At 39.6% G+C, this 17,460-nt stretch overlaps 1 protein-coding gene across 1 annotated transcript; it reads right to left on the bottom strand.

Annotated features, from left to right (window-relative positions):
• Positions 1-525: 525 nt before the first annotated feature.
• On the bottom strand, positions 526-17,090 carry fam83fa (family with sequence similarity 83 member Fa). The gene is made up of 5 exons (XM_067415082.1): positions 16,309-17,090; positions 9,103-9,270; positions 6,116-6,237; positions 5,162-6,024; positions 526-3,500 (listed from the first exon to the last, which is right to left on the bottom strand). The coding sequence occupies exons 1-5, from the start codon at positions 16,768-16,770 to the stop codon at positions 3,451-3,453; spliced, it is 1,665 nt and encodes a 554-aa protein (XP_067271183.1). The 5' UTR covers positions 16,771-17,090; the 3' UTR covers positions 526-3,450.
• Positions 17,091-17,460: the final 370 nt, after the last annotated feature.

Genomic DNA, 17,460 nt, shown 5'->3' with positions numbered 1-17,460 from the left:
GGTTCATTAGTTAACATTAGTTAACTACATTAAGTTAACATGAAATAATGATGAACTGCACTTTTATTTATCATTGTTAATGTTAATTTCAACATGTACTAATGCATTATTAAAATCTTGTTAACATTAGTTAATGCAATGTGAACTAACATGAACAAACCATGAACAGCTGGATTATTAACTAATGTTAACAAAGATTCAACTAATGCTGAACTGGGGTGTTGTTCATGGTTAGTTCATGTTAACTAAGGCATTAACTAATGTTAACGAATACAACCTTATTGTAAAGTGTTAGCAATGTTTTTTTAAAAGTGGTTCACATCAACAATGATACAAAAAAAATAATGTGTGTAAAAGTAGGTCACTTAACAATTAAATCTGATTAAACGAGGCTTATTATGTTTTCTTCCAAGCATATTTTCACAGTGCAAGATTACATATTTTTAAGATAAATGAAAAATACAAAAAAATTTTTTTATTTAAGACCGTTTATTGGCATTCATGATAGAAAAATCTGTTGTGTCACATCTATTATTTCCAAGCAGCTTACGTTCACTTCACACAGATGGGTCAAATTTGTTTTTCTCCATGCAAAACTCCCAAACATACAGATTCCTATTTAAATAACTGGATTTTGCCTGCCCTCCCGTGGGCCCACCACCTGCAGGAGGGATCATAAGGGGCTGGTGCATAGTGGATCAGGCAACAGTCGAAGACGAGGCCCCCGAAGACCCGATCTCTGGACACAGAAACTGGCTTTAGGGACATGGAATGTCACCTCGTTGGTAGGGAAGGAGCCTGAGCTTGTGCGGGAGGTCGAGAGATACCGACTAGAAATAGTCGGGCTCACCTCCACGCACAGCTTGGGCTCTGGAACCACACTCACGAGAGAGAGGCTGAACTCTCGAACACTCTGGAGTTGCCCATGGTGAGAGGCAGTGGGCTGGAGTGGGTTTGCTTATAGCCCCCCAGCTCTGCCGCCATGTGTTGGAGTTCACCCCGGTGAACCAGAGGGTCGCTTCCCTGCGCCTTCGAGTCAGGGATAGGTCTCTCACTGTCGTATGTGTCTATGGGCCGAATGGCAGTGCAGAGTACCCGGCCCCCTTGGGGTCTCTGGGAGGGGTGCTGCAAAGTAATCCAACTGGAGACTCTATCGTTCTACTGGGGAACTTCTTTGTCAGTGACAAAGACACCTGGAGGGGCGTGATTGGGAGGTACGGCCCCCCTGATCTAAACCCGAGCGGTGTTCTGTTATTGGACTTCTGTGCTAACAATGGCTTGTCCATAACGAACACGTGTCGGTGGGATTGCGGATCTCCTCAATCCCACCGACATGTCTACCTTTGAGGAAGCAGTGGCTGAGGGCTCAGAGGGGAACTCATCCATCATCCGGGCTGAAGTCATCTAGGTAGTTAATAAGCTCCTCTGTGACAAGGCACCAGGGGTGGATGAGATTCGCCCTGAGTACCTTAAGTCTCTGGATGTTGTGGGGCTGTCTAGGCTGACATGCCTCTGCAGCATTGCCGGGTGGTTAGGGACAGTACCTATGGACTGGCAGACCGGGGTGGTGGTCCCTCTTCTCAAGAAGGGGAACCGAAGAGTGTGTTCCAACTACAGGGGGATCACATTTCTTAGCCTCCCTGGGAAAGTCTATGCCAGGGTACTGGAGAGGAGAATTCGGCCAATAATGGAACCTCAGATTAAGGAGGAACAGTGTGGTTTTCGTCCCAGTCGTGGAACACTGGATCAGCTCTATATCCTTTCCAGGGTGCTGGAGGGTTCATGGGAGTTTGCCCAACCAGTCCACATGTGTTTTGTGGATTTGGAGAAGGCATTCGACTGTGTTCCCCGTGGCACCCTGTGGAGGGTACTCTGGGAGTATGGGGTCCGGGGCCCCCTGCTTAGGGCTGTTCGGTCCCTTTACTACCAGAGCAGGAGTTTGGTCCGCATTGCCGCTTTGGTCCGCATTGCCGCATCTCCTGCAGGGCTGTCCTTTGTCTTTGGTTTTGTTCATAATTTTTATGGACAGAATTTCTAGATGCAGCCAAGGGACAGAGAGAGTCCGGTTTGGGGATCACGTGATTTCTTCACTGCTTTTTGCAGACCTTCAGCATGCAACCGAGTGTGAAGCGGCTGGGATGAGAATCAGCACCTCCAAGTCCGAGGCCATGGTTCTCAGTCGGAAAAGGGTGGCTTGCTCACTTCAGGTTGGTGGAGAGTTCTTGCCTTAAATGGAGGAGTTTAAGTATCTTGGGGTCTTATTCACGAGTGAGGGAAGGATGGAACGGGAGATTGACAGACGGATCGGTGCAGCAGCTGCAGTAATGCGGGCGATATACCGATCTGTCGTGGTGAAGAAGGAGCTGAGCCTTAAGGCGAAGCTTTCGATTTACCGGTCAGTCTACGTTCCTACTCTCACCTTTGGTCATGAGCTGTGGGACATTACCGAAAGGACAAGATCGCGGATACAGGCGGCTAAAATGAGCTTTCTCCGCAGGGTGGCTGGGTGCTCCCTTAGTGATAGGGTGAGAAGCTTGGTCACTCGGGAGGAGCTCAGAGTAGAGTCGTTGCTCCTTCACATCGAGAGGAGCCAGCTGAGGTGGCTCGGGCATCTATTTCGGATGCCTCCTGGACGCCTTCCCAGGGAGGTGTTCCGGACACGTCCCACCGGGAGGACGCCCCGGGGAAGACCCAGGACACGCTGGAGGGATTATGTCTACCGGCTGGCCTGGGAACGCCTCTGGGTTCCCCCGGAGGAGCTGGAGGAAGTGGCTAGGAAGAAAGGAAGTCTGGGCGTCTCTGCTTAGACTGTTGCCCCCACGACCCGGCCCCGGATAAGTGGAAGATTATGGATGGATGGATGGATGGATTTTGCCTGCAAAAGTTCAACAGTAAATGTGACCACACCTTTAATGGTAACTGCTCAGGCATGTTTTCTTCGGGCATCTGTCAGCTTTACTTTGGATCTTTTCCCTCCTTCCTCTATGACTCTGAGGGAGCCACAGGCTCAGGGATTAAATAAATAGAACGGATTAATACCGGGATAATATGTAAGGCAGAGATCTGTCAAACAGGAAAATTGTAACATTCTAATTTTTTAGACATTTAAAAATTCAAAGCTCTCTGCAGTCCAACTATGAGGTATGTAACCGGCAGGAGGTCACATGATCCATAGGCTGTGCATTATATTTCAGTCATTGTTTTTTTGCAGTGTCAGCAGCATTTTGGAAGCTGTTCAAGCAACCTCACAACCCTCTAAAATACAGCACCAATACATAAAGTTTCAGCTAACAGCTGAATCAATATAATTTTAGGGGGAATAACTACCCACAACTTCATCCAAAATGAACATAATGAAGACAATTTCCTGTTTTTTACTGCATATACTGCAGTATCCAAGGTCCTGATCTGTAAGCACACATTCTTGTTGATTTCTCTCACAGGGATACCTCAGGACTGAATACAGGCCTTCTTCTGGTTACGCCTCCGCCCTCTCAGGCCTGAAAAGAAACAAAAGAAATTATATATTTTTAAAAAATTAAAGTAAGGCTGCCAGTTAACTGAAATAAACCATAATCATCATATGGCTTTGTGTGGTTATCATATTGAAAAGGCTGCTTTTGAATAAACATTTGTGTTGTTTCAGAGTGAAGGGCGACACTGTGTTTGCAAAAGTGAGCAACACATTAGTTCATAGTAAAGCTGTCAATCAATTAAAATATTTAATCCTGATTAATCACAAGATTACCATGAGTTAACTTACGATTAGTCGCAACTTATTCACGTAACTTTTATATGTTGTAAATGTATCTTAAAATAATATGTTTCAAGTTTTTCTAATAACTTGTTAATGTCTCTTAAGCCTAAGCTTAAAAAATCTGAATAATCAGTGATTTCTCTCATTTTAAGAATACAAATAAAAGGAGTTTTTATACTGGCAGTTCAGTTCAGAACAGGGCACATTTCACATGAAAAACTGGTAATGTGAAAGCTGTCATGCAGACCTGGGAGAGCACCAGTAACCACACCATACCTGGAGGAGGTCCATATTCCACAAATAGGAATTCCTAGTCATATAGTGTGGCCCCTTTAAGAAATGCGTGCTAACTATTGAACTGCCAGTATTTTTTGTGTGTGTGTGTGTGTGTGTGTGTGTTTGTGTGCCGAAACAGTGCCGCGATTCACATGAACAGTGTGAGAAACACAGACTCGGGAGCGCTCTTGTTCAGAAAATAACCTGCTGCGTATTTGTTTTAGCCGATTGTAATGTATTACAATTACAATGTATTACAATTGGCAGACCGATTAAACACATGTACTGTAAGTGGAGATGGTGTTAATGATTTACCTCGGCCATGAGCAAGCGTGAGCTTGAAGCATCGGACTGCACAGAATGTAAAAGTGCACTTTTTTTAAACCTGGAGTCTAATAAAAGTTCAACAGAAAATATGATAACTTATGTAGGCTATAACTGCCCTTGTTCAGAATAGTAATATTAATGTTAACCATTTTCTAATGTTTGCTGAAGTATCCTTTACGTCTATGGCTTATCTCAATTTCTCCAACTACGGGCTAGGCCACGGATCAAACAGAAAATGCGCGCTGCGTTAATAAATTGAGTGCCGTTAAAATTAATTTGCTTTATTAACGCGTTCATTTTGACAGTCCTAATTCACAGTAAATGTTGCTCCACAAACTCCACAAACTGAGTTTAGGTTGCTTTAACATGCATTTGAGAACACAACACGTGCCAAAAATCTTCAAAGGGAAACCTTTAAGGGCATATTTTCTGTCAAAATATGACCATAATATAAAAAATATAAAAATATTATAATAATTTTTCTTAAATACTTTTTTCTTATATTTTACAGTGAAATATTGCAGTTTTTATTCAGTAATTATAACTTTAAAGTTGTGTTATTAGTATTATGTTATTATACTGATATGCGGTATAAATCACTAAGTTTTGACCACATTGTGCAGCCCTACAAAACAAGCACAGAAAACCTGGATTTTTTTAAATCGCATTTTAAAACATCAATCGCAATTTTAATAAAAATATAATTCACTATTAGATTCTTCCCCGAATTATGTAGTAGTTTCTAATGACACTACTGCACCATTTGAAAATACTGTACATGACTGTAGTCAGGATACGTACCATCTTCGCCATCTGTGGCAATAGTCTGAAGAGAAACACTCCTTGGACCCATTTTGCTCTTTTTGAGTTTAAACTTCACTTGTGGTGGATTTATGATCTCAAAGGTGTCCTCAATTTCATCAGTGCTTTCAGTCTCTGAGATCTTGCGAGTAGCGGGAGAAATGTTTTTGGATGCATCTTCCTTCTCCTTAATATGATTGGCCAACCAAGATGCTTCCTTGGAAGTGTTGGTAAGCTTAGTGTCTTTATCATTGATCTGTTTTGTATCTGTGTTTTGATGGGTTGTTTTAGAGAGAGCATCTGGACTCTGGTTGTTTGCTCTGCCTTTCAAGAAATGCCGGAAGGAAGAACGCTGCTTTTTAGAACCAAACAGCGAGTGCTTCTTCCCATCGCCCTTACCGTCCTCTGTCCCATCCGGGTATGTCGGGGACTGTGAACATACACTGTCCCCATTGGGGTAGATTAATTTTTCCATGTTACTCACAGAAGAATGGTCAACATAGTCCCTCAGCTTAGAAAGATCCTGCAGGGAACCTGTTACACCTAGACTGTTGCCAACGACTAAAGAATACTTAGGGTTGTGGTATTTATGTGCAGGCACCTTTAGGTTCGCCTTTTTGTTGTCCTCTACAGAGATCTGGAAGCGTGACGTGGATACGGGAACTGTGAGTTTGTTGGGTTCCGCTGGTGTTTTCAGCACAGGAACTGGCAGGGCCGGCTTGCTGATGTGAAACTCACGGTACAGGTCCACTTGATCAGACACGGCATACAGCTCTCTGAAGTCATTGTCGAAGACATCAACAACTTGTCCTGACATCACAGTGATTGTGTTCCGGTTCATCCTAGAGGAACTCCACGTAAAGCTATGAAGATAAAAAGAAGAGTAAAGCAACATAATGATGAACGAGTGAGAAAACGCACCACAGTGGTGGACTGTTTGGTATACATACTAACCTGTAGGATCCAAACATCACTTTCTCTCCATCTACCAACATATATTTTGAGCAAAGCGATCCTGGCAGACGACCAAAGGACAGTGGCATGCCAGAGCCCCTGACAGTTCGCACCCGCAGGTTCTGAAAGAGCAAGAGAGAAAATAACAATTAAAGCCGGGTGAATCATTTTGCCCGCTAAGACAATTCTGGGACTGTAAATTATTTATTTTTTCACACTGGAAAAATTGCAATTCTTGGATGACATGAGAACAATCTTATGCTTCAGAAAACATAACCGTATTTAAAATTGTTGGTTTCGTCAAATAAAATAATAATGAAAAACCAAAATAAGTACAGAGACGGATGACAATTTTGCATGTAATAGAAGCATTTATCTAAAGAAAATGTTTTGTATTTAGCATTCCAGTCAAGTTATGGTCAAAAGATGATGTCAAAACACACATGACTAATCTTAATGAGCAAGCACATTTTAATACTTGTTCTAATTCTCTGAGAAAATGGTAAATGGTAAATGGACTGCATTTATATAGCGCTTTTATCCAAAGCGCTTTACATTTTTGCCTCACATTCACCCATTCATACACCGACGGCGATGTCAGCCATGTAAGGCGCCATCCAGCTCGTCGGGAGCAGCTGGGGTTAGGTGTCTTGCTCATGCACACTTCGACACTTGGTCAGGTGGAACCGGGGATTGAACCACCAACCTTTCGGTTTGTAGACAACCTACATGAACCACTGAGCCACTGCCGCCCCCAGAGAAAAGTGAAGTCCAAACCACAGCTATAAAAATAATGACACAGAGGAACAATATTTTTGAAATCACTCTCAGAATGTTTTTTTTTTTCTAGCTGATGGAACAATAAAAAAACAACCCAATCAGAATCCACCGCCTAAGAGCTGGGGCATTTAAAGCAGCAGATGACAACATTGCATCTTGCACTTCTAATAAACAGAACGTTATCAGCAGTTGGTGTGGAGGCCAATACAGTTATCTTTATAGTTATCATTCATAGTGTGAATGGGCCTTTACTCTGGGTATTAAGTGGGAAATCTCTGGCTTTCACAAAAGATGCGAGGTGTCAGATCAACACACCCGACATGGGCAAATATCCAAGTTGAATTAGCTACTTAATGAAAAATAAATCCTTGCTCACAGAGGTGTGGCGCTTTCATTTGCACACTGAGGACTCAAAAGAAAGGAATACTGTAGCTACAAAAGGACTTGAGTACAAGGCTGGCATGGACAAGGAAAAAGCAGAAATGTGAGAGATGAGAGTGCTCTACGACTCTCCTAAATGAGATCAAGTTGCCTTTTTTTCTTAGTTCTGTTGAAATCTGCAGATCCACTTTCAGGAAATAACAATGCTGAATTATCCAACTCTATTGCTCAGTGTAAAGTGTCAGATGAAAAGCCCCAGTGTCCTATATAAAACAATCCACATAGATAAGACTTGTTGGCAGTAAATCTCAAGGAGATCGGTGGTATTTGGGGCAGTCTTGCAGAAAGTCCTGGGTTTCATTCAAAGGTGCTGTAGATGTGCATGTGCACAGCAGACCAGGAAGTCAGTTGAACCCTGTGGCAACAGCTGCAGAATCATCCAGAGTTTCAAGTTCACACAGATCCCTTATAGGTCAGCTGACAATCTGTTAACAAGTGCATTTATGTGTGACATGGTGAATGACGTGTTCGTGTTTGACTTCTTTTCCAGGAAAGCCTGATAAGGCAAGTCTGCCTGTTGTTAACATACACATATTATTGTTTTGATAACACGTGTCTTCTCTATAACTTACATAGTGTGATCACACATCATGTTGCTTACTTATTAAAGGGATATTTCACCCAAACATTTTTATTCTGTCATTATTTACTAATCCTCATGCCGTGGTAAACCTGTTAAGATGAGGCCACACTAAAAGATTTTTTAAATATGATAAGATTTTTAAAATGGGACAGACAACAAACATAAGAAAGCAAAAATGTAACTGTTTTGTTCCTTTAGTGTGTGGAGTGCCTCAAATGTAATCAATGTGACTCAACCTCCAGGTGGTTCCACCTCAATTTTATCATGTGACGTAAATACTTAGATTTTTTTATTTATTTACCACTTAATTTACAAAATATTAACCTCCGATGCATGTTAAAGCAACAATGTCTGCTATTGCATCAATAACACGCATGCATCGTGATGCTCTCGTGAGTGCGAATTGGAGATTCATATTTTGTATTAAAAGTGATAAGTTATGTTTTTTTTGCACAAACAAAGCATAACATTTATAAAATTCAGGTTAAACCACTGGATCACTTTTATGATGTCTTTACTACTTTTCTGGGGCTTCAAAGTGGTAGTTGCACAGGCTGTCAATGGAGGGACAGAAAGCTCTCGGATTTCATCAAAAATATCTTCATTTGTGAACGCATGTCTTTTGTAGTTTGGAACGACATGAGGGTGAGTAATTAATGACAGAATTGTATTTTTTGGGGTGAACTTTACCTTTAAAAGTAACAAATATTTAATGGTGTTGAAGAATTGACACTGACTGATCCTGAGATCTGAAGAACTGTTCAGTTTAGCATTGTTTTAAACTCCATGGTCTCAATAGTTAACTTCAAATGGTGAATTATATAAAATTATAATAACACATTTAAATAATATAATATAAAATTGATAATATCATTAATAAAATAAAAATGTAACTCTATCAGTGATGCTTTGTATTACTATTGATAATTCTGTCATTTAAAAAAAAATACCACCATAATGTAACCAGTACAACATGTGTTTTTACATTAAGGTAATGAGAATAAAAGAACAAGAAACTTTTTTTTTTTTGCATTACTATAATGAACATTGGAGGGAAATGCCTGTGAAAAATAAAATCTTACCCTAAAATTGGCATAAGTTTTGCTTTATGCAAAATACAATTTATAATATTTCTTGTTTTGATTTATGGTGTAAAGTTTGTGAATCAGTCCTTTGTTCTTACCCTCAGATGCTGCGTTGAAATCTGCAGCCTGCTGCTCATATCCAGGAAGTGCGGCAAGCCGTTCTCCTCCAGCAGCAAGTACACAGCCACCCCTCTCTTATTCGCAGCATCTAAAAGATCCTGCAGGATCTGCAGGTCTGTCAATAGGTCCATGACCACTGCAACCAACTGAAAACCAAGCGAAACCAAACAGTGGTTAGAGCTTAATTTATTCACTGAGCTTATCATAGCATCTGCTTTGAGGTGTGTATGAAGCCACATTAGCCATTTTTGTTGACTCTAGTCTTTTTTTCTTTCTTTTTTTTTTTTTTTTGCAGTAGCAGTGTAGCTTGTCTCAGCTTGAAGTAACGTGAAGAGTTGGATTTTAGAACAGGGAGCAGCAATACTCCAACATACACATTAGGTGAGAGGTGATACTCAGGGGGTTTAGACCAAAAGGCCAAACTCATCATGAGTTTGTCACAAGCTATTCATAAAACAAAGCAGCCAATCTAGTTTAAAGGGCATGTATGTGTTTATATAAACTGCACACTGCAGCATTTAAACAAATAAAATGAAGGTCAGCATAAAACTCATAATGACGTGGAAAAACAAGTTTAAAATGAACAGATTATTTCAAAGCTTGTTTAAAAGGTTAAGGTTAGGCCTCATACCCTTCTTCATCCTCACTGACTCACATGTTAAAGCTCTATGTAAATAAGAATGAAGCAATTTGCATTAAAGAGAAAACAAACACAGGCGTGTCTGTTAAATTACTTTTGGTAACACATATTCCTCTGTTCTGCTCAAATTAAAACCGCATATGGATTTTTCTTTATATACAAATGCCACAAACACATGTCTTTTATACTGTCAGTAAGCTATTCATTTCAGACAAGGATCTAACCTTTTTAACATTCTTGCACAAGTTAAAGTTCAAGGAAATGTTATTTTTAAGACGCATGCTTCTTATCAGTTCTTCAAGAGAACATCAAAGATAAGTGTGAGCATCAGGATCAACCTGAATAATATGTAAATGGCATGTCCTGTGGACATAGACTAATGCTAACATTGGCACTATCGTCAAACTAAAATGAAACATTAGTCAGCAGTCGGCTCTGAACTTTCTAAATATCACCCAATTAAAGATTATGGGACAGTATCTCAAATGTACCCAGAATGTGAGGTGTATAACATATTATAGACATAAATGTGCATATAATGCCTGTATCAATACTGTATATCAAGAATATTACAAAAGCTGTGCTTGAGGACGCATTGTAAAAAACATAAATTCACAATTTAGCGACAAAAACATTCTCAGACGCTGTATAAAGTTTATCTATACATGAATGTAACAAGAAACTAAGGACAACAAGGGCAGCACCTGCTAAAATGACGTTAACTTTGTTTGACAAGCGCATTTGAATAAGTTTCACCGCAACCCACCAACAAATAAGTCTTGCTTGTCACATCTCTTTGCACCCTGAGTACACAATTCTAAAATACAATAGACACAAAGTAAAATGTTTATATAATATACCCAACAAGCTCAATTAGCCAGCTACATTTTCCATACTGTATTAATTTTACTGTTACATAATAGAAAATGAGGTACAAAGATTTGAATGATCTGTTAAGCATTATCTCATGGTGTTTGTAATGTATAACATATTTACAAGGCATTTGTGAGAGGAAAGCTAAATGTCAAACATATTTATTTTTTATCCACCTTTATTACAGCTTTCGTATTAATTGATGATTAGTGTACAGTACATGGAGGTGGACTGAAGGCTGCTGAAATGCTTTGTTCCTGAAGTGTGCCATTATACATAACTGTTAAGGAAGTCTTATCATGTGTGTGTAAAACCGGTAACAAAGACGTAAGACTTGAGGCCTCGGGCAGTGTAACTGACAAGGCTATACAAGAGTGGTTTCTTCACTGATAATTACTTTAACCTTTTTACTGAAACGTATTCATGAAGACATGCATCATACCATACAAAAGGTTATAGATCTTTATTTACACACTGCCTGATCTAACCTACAGAAAGATACTTCTGTTTTGTGTATCTTCAGGGAAAATGTGTCTTAACTTGTATACATTTTTTCTCTGCTAATATTTAGTTAATTATCACAAAAAAAGTATAATTAGTATTTCAAATCAACATTGTTTTTTTTTTTTTTTAAATAACATTAAATGCTTTTTTCAGCACATGTATTTATTTACTAACTATCAGTTTTGTACATTAAGTATGCATTTATTTACATTTAAATTTAAAGGTCGATTTCATTTTCAATGTTAATTTCATTCAAAGTTCAAATTAATTATGGTGTTGGAAGTCATTCAAGGGTGATTTCCAAACAAGAGCTCAGTCCTATTTCTCAAATAATTGTCACTCCACTGAAAAAAAAAGACTCACTGCCCCATGCAGGGACTATATAAATGTAATTTCAGAAGTACAACATTTCAATCAGATTTGAGGGGCAAGTTTACCATTTATGTCAAGTTTAGGCTTACAACCAGGGTTAGGTGCTCCTATTCATCAGGTACTTACCTATTATTTCACTCGGTGCTTGAAGTGGGGAAAAAGTGCCGGTACTTTCTTGTGATCATCATTATAACATTTGAAATTTCTACAATGACTAATCCGTCAGACACTGATACTTTAACTCTGTGTGGCAACATTGTGAGAAGAGGCGGTATGCTAGAAAAATTGAAGGTAAGCTAAAGATTCAAATATAAGACTACATTATAAGGTAGGCTGCATACCGGCCCACTTCAAGCACTGATTACACTCTGATTTTAGGAATAGTTATAGGGGTAGGGATGGAGTCAGGGCTAAGTTCAGACAGAAATGTTGTTCCCGGATAACAAAATATGTTGATCCAGGAACATGTCGTACTTGGCAAAATCACAGTGACAGCAGGGACTAGGTCTCATTCATTTCCAAGATATCTGACTTCGTCACCTCAGATGAAATCTGCTGAGCTTAATTTTTATTTCATTCATGTCATTAATTACTCACCATCATGTCATTCCAAACCCATAAGACCTTCCTTCATCTTTGGGTCACAAATTAAGATATTTTAAGAAATCTGAGAGCTTTCTGACCCCTCATAGACTGCAAAGTTATTACCACTTTCAAAGCCTAAGGTAAAAACATCGTTAAAATAGTTCATGTGACTACAGTGGTTCAACCGTAAAGCGACAAGAATAATTTTTGTGCGCAAAAACAGATTTTTTTAAATTCTTTTTCACGTCAGTCTCTGATGCTGTTCACGTAGTAAATACTGCAGTGCTTCTGGGTTCTATGGCAGAATGCGTGTGACGCTGACGCCGGAGCTGGTCAGTAAGGAGCCAGAGTTCTGATGTAGACAGATGTAAGCACGTAGATGTAAACAGTGCCAGAAGAGAAGGTATTGTTAAATAAAGTCGTTATTTATGTTCTGTTTTTGTGCACAAAAAGTATTTTCGTCCCTTCATAACGTTAAAGTTGAACCACTGTAGTCACATGAACTTTTAATGTCTTTACTACCTTTCTGGGCCTTGAAATTGGTTATTACATTGCTGTCAATAGGGAGGTCAGAGAGCTCTCAGATTTCATTAAAAAATATCTTCATTTGTGTTTTGAAGATGAACAAAGCTCTTACGGGTTTGGACTGACATGAGGTTGAGTAATTAATGACAGAAACTTCCTTTATGGGTGAACTTACCCTTTAATTTGTTCTTAATTTGATTCTATTTCCCCACAACTTAATGCCATGTTTTCAAACAGTTAGATGAGAGTTAAATGTTAACTAATTTAAAAGATGTCACGCTCAGTCGAAAGTTTAAAACGACAATTAACTTAAAAAACAGGCCTTAATGACAGCTCCATATTACAGTAAAGGTGGTGGAGGTCGCATGCTTAATCATGTGAATGATACAAATAAAATCCAATATAACATCAATAGATGCATTTTTATGGACTTCAAAAACAGAGCTACAATCTCTGCCATTATAAAGCTTGGATTAGCCAAGACTTTTTTAATATAACTCTGATTGTATTCGTCTGAAAGAAGAATGTCATATAGACCTAGGATGACTTGAGGGTGAGCAAATTATGGGCTAATTTTCATTTTTGGGTGAACTAACCCTTTAACTATTCATTAGATTTTAGTGGGTCTGTGGTTCAAATATCAACAATTACCAGTACATACCTGAAGTGGGACAATCACATTGACTCCATTGTGAAAAATACAAACTGCTACAGGAGCTGCTGATGCAGTTCTACTCAGCAGTCATAAGAGTCTGTCCTCTGCACCTCTGTAACTGTCTAGTTCGGCTCAGCTACCTAGTTTCTTTTCCCAGGCCATCTACCTCATGAACAGTAAATTGCCCAAAATGGGCAATAAATACAGTCACTGACAAAAGTCTTGTCGCTTATCTATTTTCTAGATATACCTGATATTAACCTGACTTTTAATTAATTAATTGGTGTTAGAAATAGCTCGTATGAAAAGCTAAAACCCTCCCAAATGATGTTTAATGCACTGAAATAAATAATGTTCACAGAAAAAAATATTTATCATTTAATCAAGACGGAAATGTCAAATTTTGGCAAGACAAAAGTTTTGTCACCTATACAGAAATTGAACAAATTTACAGCAAATACAAAAATATGTCAGCAAATTAAGTTGTGGTGCTGTGAGATCCAAATTTAATATCTTGTATGACTTCCATGAGCTTGCAGGACTGCATCCATGCGGTTTGGCAAGGATTCATACAATTTATTGATGAAGTCATCAGGAGTCTTGCATGCCTCCCAGAGTTCATCAATATTCTTTGGTTTCGCTTTCATGCGTCCTCTTTCATCCTACCCCACATATGCTCAATGATGTTCATGTCTGGTGACTGGGCTGGCCAATCCTGGAGCATCTTGATCTTCTTCGCCTTGGGGAACTTTAATGTGGAGATGGAAGTATGCGATGGAGCACCGTCCTGCTGCAGAATTTGGCCTCTTTTATGGTTGGGAATATAAGAGGTAGCTAAGATTTCTTGGTATTTTAGACTATTGATGTTGCCTTCCACCCTGCAGATCTCTCGCACACCCCCATACTGGATGTAACCCCAGACCATGATTTTTCCGCCACCAAACTTCACTGTTTTCCGGGTGAATCTCGGATCCATTCTGGCTCCATAGGTCTCCTGCAATATTTGCAGCAACTGTGGTGTAATTCAACTGAAGATTCATCTGAAAAATCCACCTTCTGCCACTTTTCCAGCATCCATCCTTTTAGCAGGCTGTGGGCCTTGGCAAATGCCACACGGTTTTTCAATTGTCTTTTTTTTAGTGCTGGCTTCTGAGCACTTATTCGACCATGGAGGCCATTTTGAGACAGAATCCGACAAACTGTTCTGGTTGACACAGGGACTTCAGGTGACCAGGTCTCGTGGAGCTCTGCTGCAGTGGAAAATGGGCTGGCCTTGGATTTTCGAGCCAACAAACGGTCCTCTCAAGCAGTTGTCTTGCGGGGTCTGCCTGACCTGGGCTTGTCAAAAACGTCTCCAGTCTCTTCAAATCTTTTTTTAATCCTCTGTACTTGACGCTGAGACACATTGAAGGTGTCTGCCACATCAGCAGTGGATCTGGTCTTCAGCCTCTTGATAATCAAAACTTTAGTCTCTGGGTGAATCTTAGGCATGTTTGCAGAGGTCTAGTTGCAGTTGATGTGAAGGTCTAGTGTACTGGGGTTCTTTTTATACACACTTGAGACAGAATTGATCCATTATTAGTCACAGGTGAAGCTCATATGACAAGGTGACAACACTTATGTCTTTGCAAAAATTGACTCAATGGGCTTTACCAAGCTGTGAATATTAGAATACTTTTTGAAAGTTTAGTTTTTCACTAAAACATTTTCACAAAAGCTGGTGGGATTAAAATGAGCCATTTCTTGTAAAAAAAATCTTGATTAGAAATATATTTCAGCGGCACTTTAGGTCAATTTGTACGTACAAGCAACAAGACTTTTGTCAGGGTCCAGGGACTGTATGTGCTATACAAAACACTAATTATACTTAAATGTATTTAGCACACCATAATGCTTATCGACATTCCCTTATTTGTACTGTACATGGTCCAATGTCCATTTTGTATGTTGTATTCTTATTATCCGTGTCTTGTCACTGTCATTCTGTCTGTGCTTTGAAAGCTTCTGTCACCAAGACACATTTCTCATAGATGTAGTAAATATACTTGGTAATAAAGCTGATTCAGATATTTGAATTGAGACAGACTAGCATCTATCCCAGACAGTTGTGAACATTTGTTATGTCACTATATCACAAATGGTTTTTCATACCATTTATTAACTGGATGAAACGGCTACTTCATAGTTTAAAAAATTCACAACAGAGTTCCAATAAAAATGTAATAGTGACTATTTAGTTGGCCCTGTAGGAAAACAAAATATGATCTCCTGGAACTGAACTAGGCACTTAATATGAGTTAATAGTTGAGCAACAACTGAAATAATACTAGGAAATAAAGGAAACACAGTACGGGGAACATATTCACTTTTAACTATGAGTTTGCCTTAATAAGCACTTAATTTTCTGCTTATTAATAGTTAGAAAGATAGTTTAGGTATTGTGTAGGATTAAGGGCTGTAGAATATGGTCATGCAGAATAAGTAATATGTGCTTCATAAGTACTAATAAATAACCAATATCCTAGTAATATGCATGCTAATAAGAAACTAGTTTAAAATAACCCTAAAATAAAGTGCAACCGAAACAAACAGGCCTAGTTGACATGCGAACCACAGATCCCAATAGAATTTAATTGCAAATCATTGTAAATAGTAACCAGTTATTTGTAAAGATATTCAGATTGTGAATATATATCAAAGGAAGAAGTAGTACCAAATGCATAAGTAGGCTAATAATATCCAACAGCATTATTGATTCAGCTGAACAATAAAGCTATTTTCTTTTAGAACTGCTGTACAGCCGGAATAAACTGCTTGCTTGCATCACTTAATCATTTTCCTGTTATCACTGTAAAGCTGATTTGAAACAATCTGTATCAAGCTTTGTGTAAATAAGGACTTGACTAATTGAACAGAAAGGTGAGGTCAACAACTGAATTGTGAAACTGAACGACATACTACTATTGGAAAGTTAGCCTAGTAACACAAAAATATTTATTAAAAAAAAAAGGTAAACGGCCAGTAACTTACCTTTGTAGATTCTTGAATGAGTCGGCGAACCACCTCTTTAATATGCGGACTGTTAGATTTTGGTGGGTGGGTGTAAACTGACACCCGAGTTACCCCTTTGTAATGGCCGTTGCTAGGCCAACCGATGTCCAGCGGAGGGATCTCCGTATCAGACATGGTCGGCCAGTAGGTAGAGTGAACACCTGAGTCTTTACTCGTATCATGGGGCGACCGTGAGCAGCAGGTGTCCGAGTCACTGTCATACTCCTGAAACGTGTCCCGCATCCATTTGACTTCCCTGGCGGAGAGAAAGTCTTTTACGTTATCCTCTTTAAGACGCATCTTAAAAGCGCCATCCCCGTTCTTCAAGAGCTGCTCGAGCGCGGCCCGCTGCTCCTCGCTGTAATAAAACTCTGGTTTGGACTCCGGTATTTTCACGTTAACATGATCATCGTCCATACATACTAGCTGAGACTCAGCCATGGCAGCGGTGCTCCCGGAAACAACGGTTCACCTGTGTGGCTCCAGGCAGTGCACTCAGCCCACCTTTACCTGTCTGAGTGGTTGGTTGAGGTGATTTCAGAGCAAGATTAAAACGAAGAGAATAGGTGGGCGGAGTCTCGGTAAACTTGTGGGCGGGGTATCACCGATCTGTAAGAAGGTTTTTGGGAATTCGCATGACGACACTTGTTTAACTTCAAAAATAAAGACGAATGAAACTGTCACGGTACTTTCCCTGCCTGACTGAATTTTCTTTCTTTCTTTCTTTCTTTCTTTCTTTCTTTCTTTCTTTCTTTCTTTCTTTCTTTCTTTCTTTCTTTCTTTCTTTCTTTTTTTTCTAAAACTGGCAAGATATTGAATAATAAAAACTACCACTAAAGGGGGAAGTTATTTGTTCCCTTTCGAGAGAGGTTCCTCGTATTACGTATGGGAAAAACTCCTTTTCTCGAGAATGTGAAGCAAAACTTTTAATAAAGGTATCTATGTAAAGCGCAGTGAGCTGCACGGCCATAGCCCAGCGCGAGGAGCGCTCTGATTGGCCGGGCTGCGGCAACTGCAGGAACCTATGGTGAGGCGGCTGAGAGGAACGAACCAATGGGGGGCGTTCCAGAAGCCCGCCGAAAAAGGTGCTTATATTTGCATACAGGAGGCTATATAAGACCCTAATTCGCC

Source organism: Pseudorasbora parva, chromosome 2, assembly GCF_024679245.1.
Source record: "Pseudorasbora parva isolate DD20220531a chromosome 2, ASM2467924v1, whole genome shotgun sequence".
Lineage (NCBI taxonomy): Eukaryota > Metazoa > Chordata > Actinopteri > Cypriniformes > Gobionidae > Pseudorasbora > Pseudorasbora parva.
This window is presented reverse-complemented; position numbering and strand designations above follow the sequence as displayed.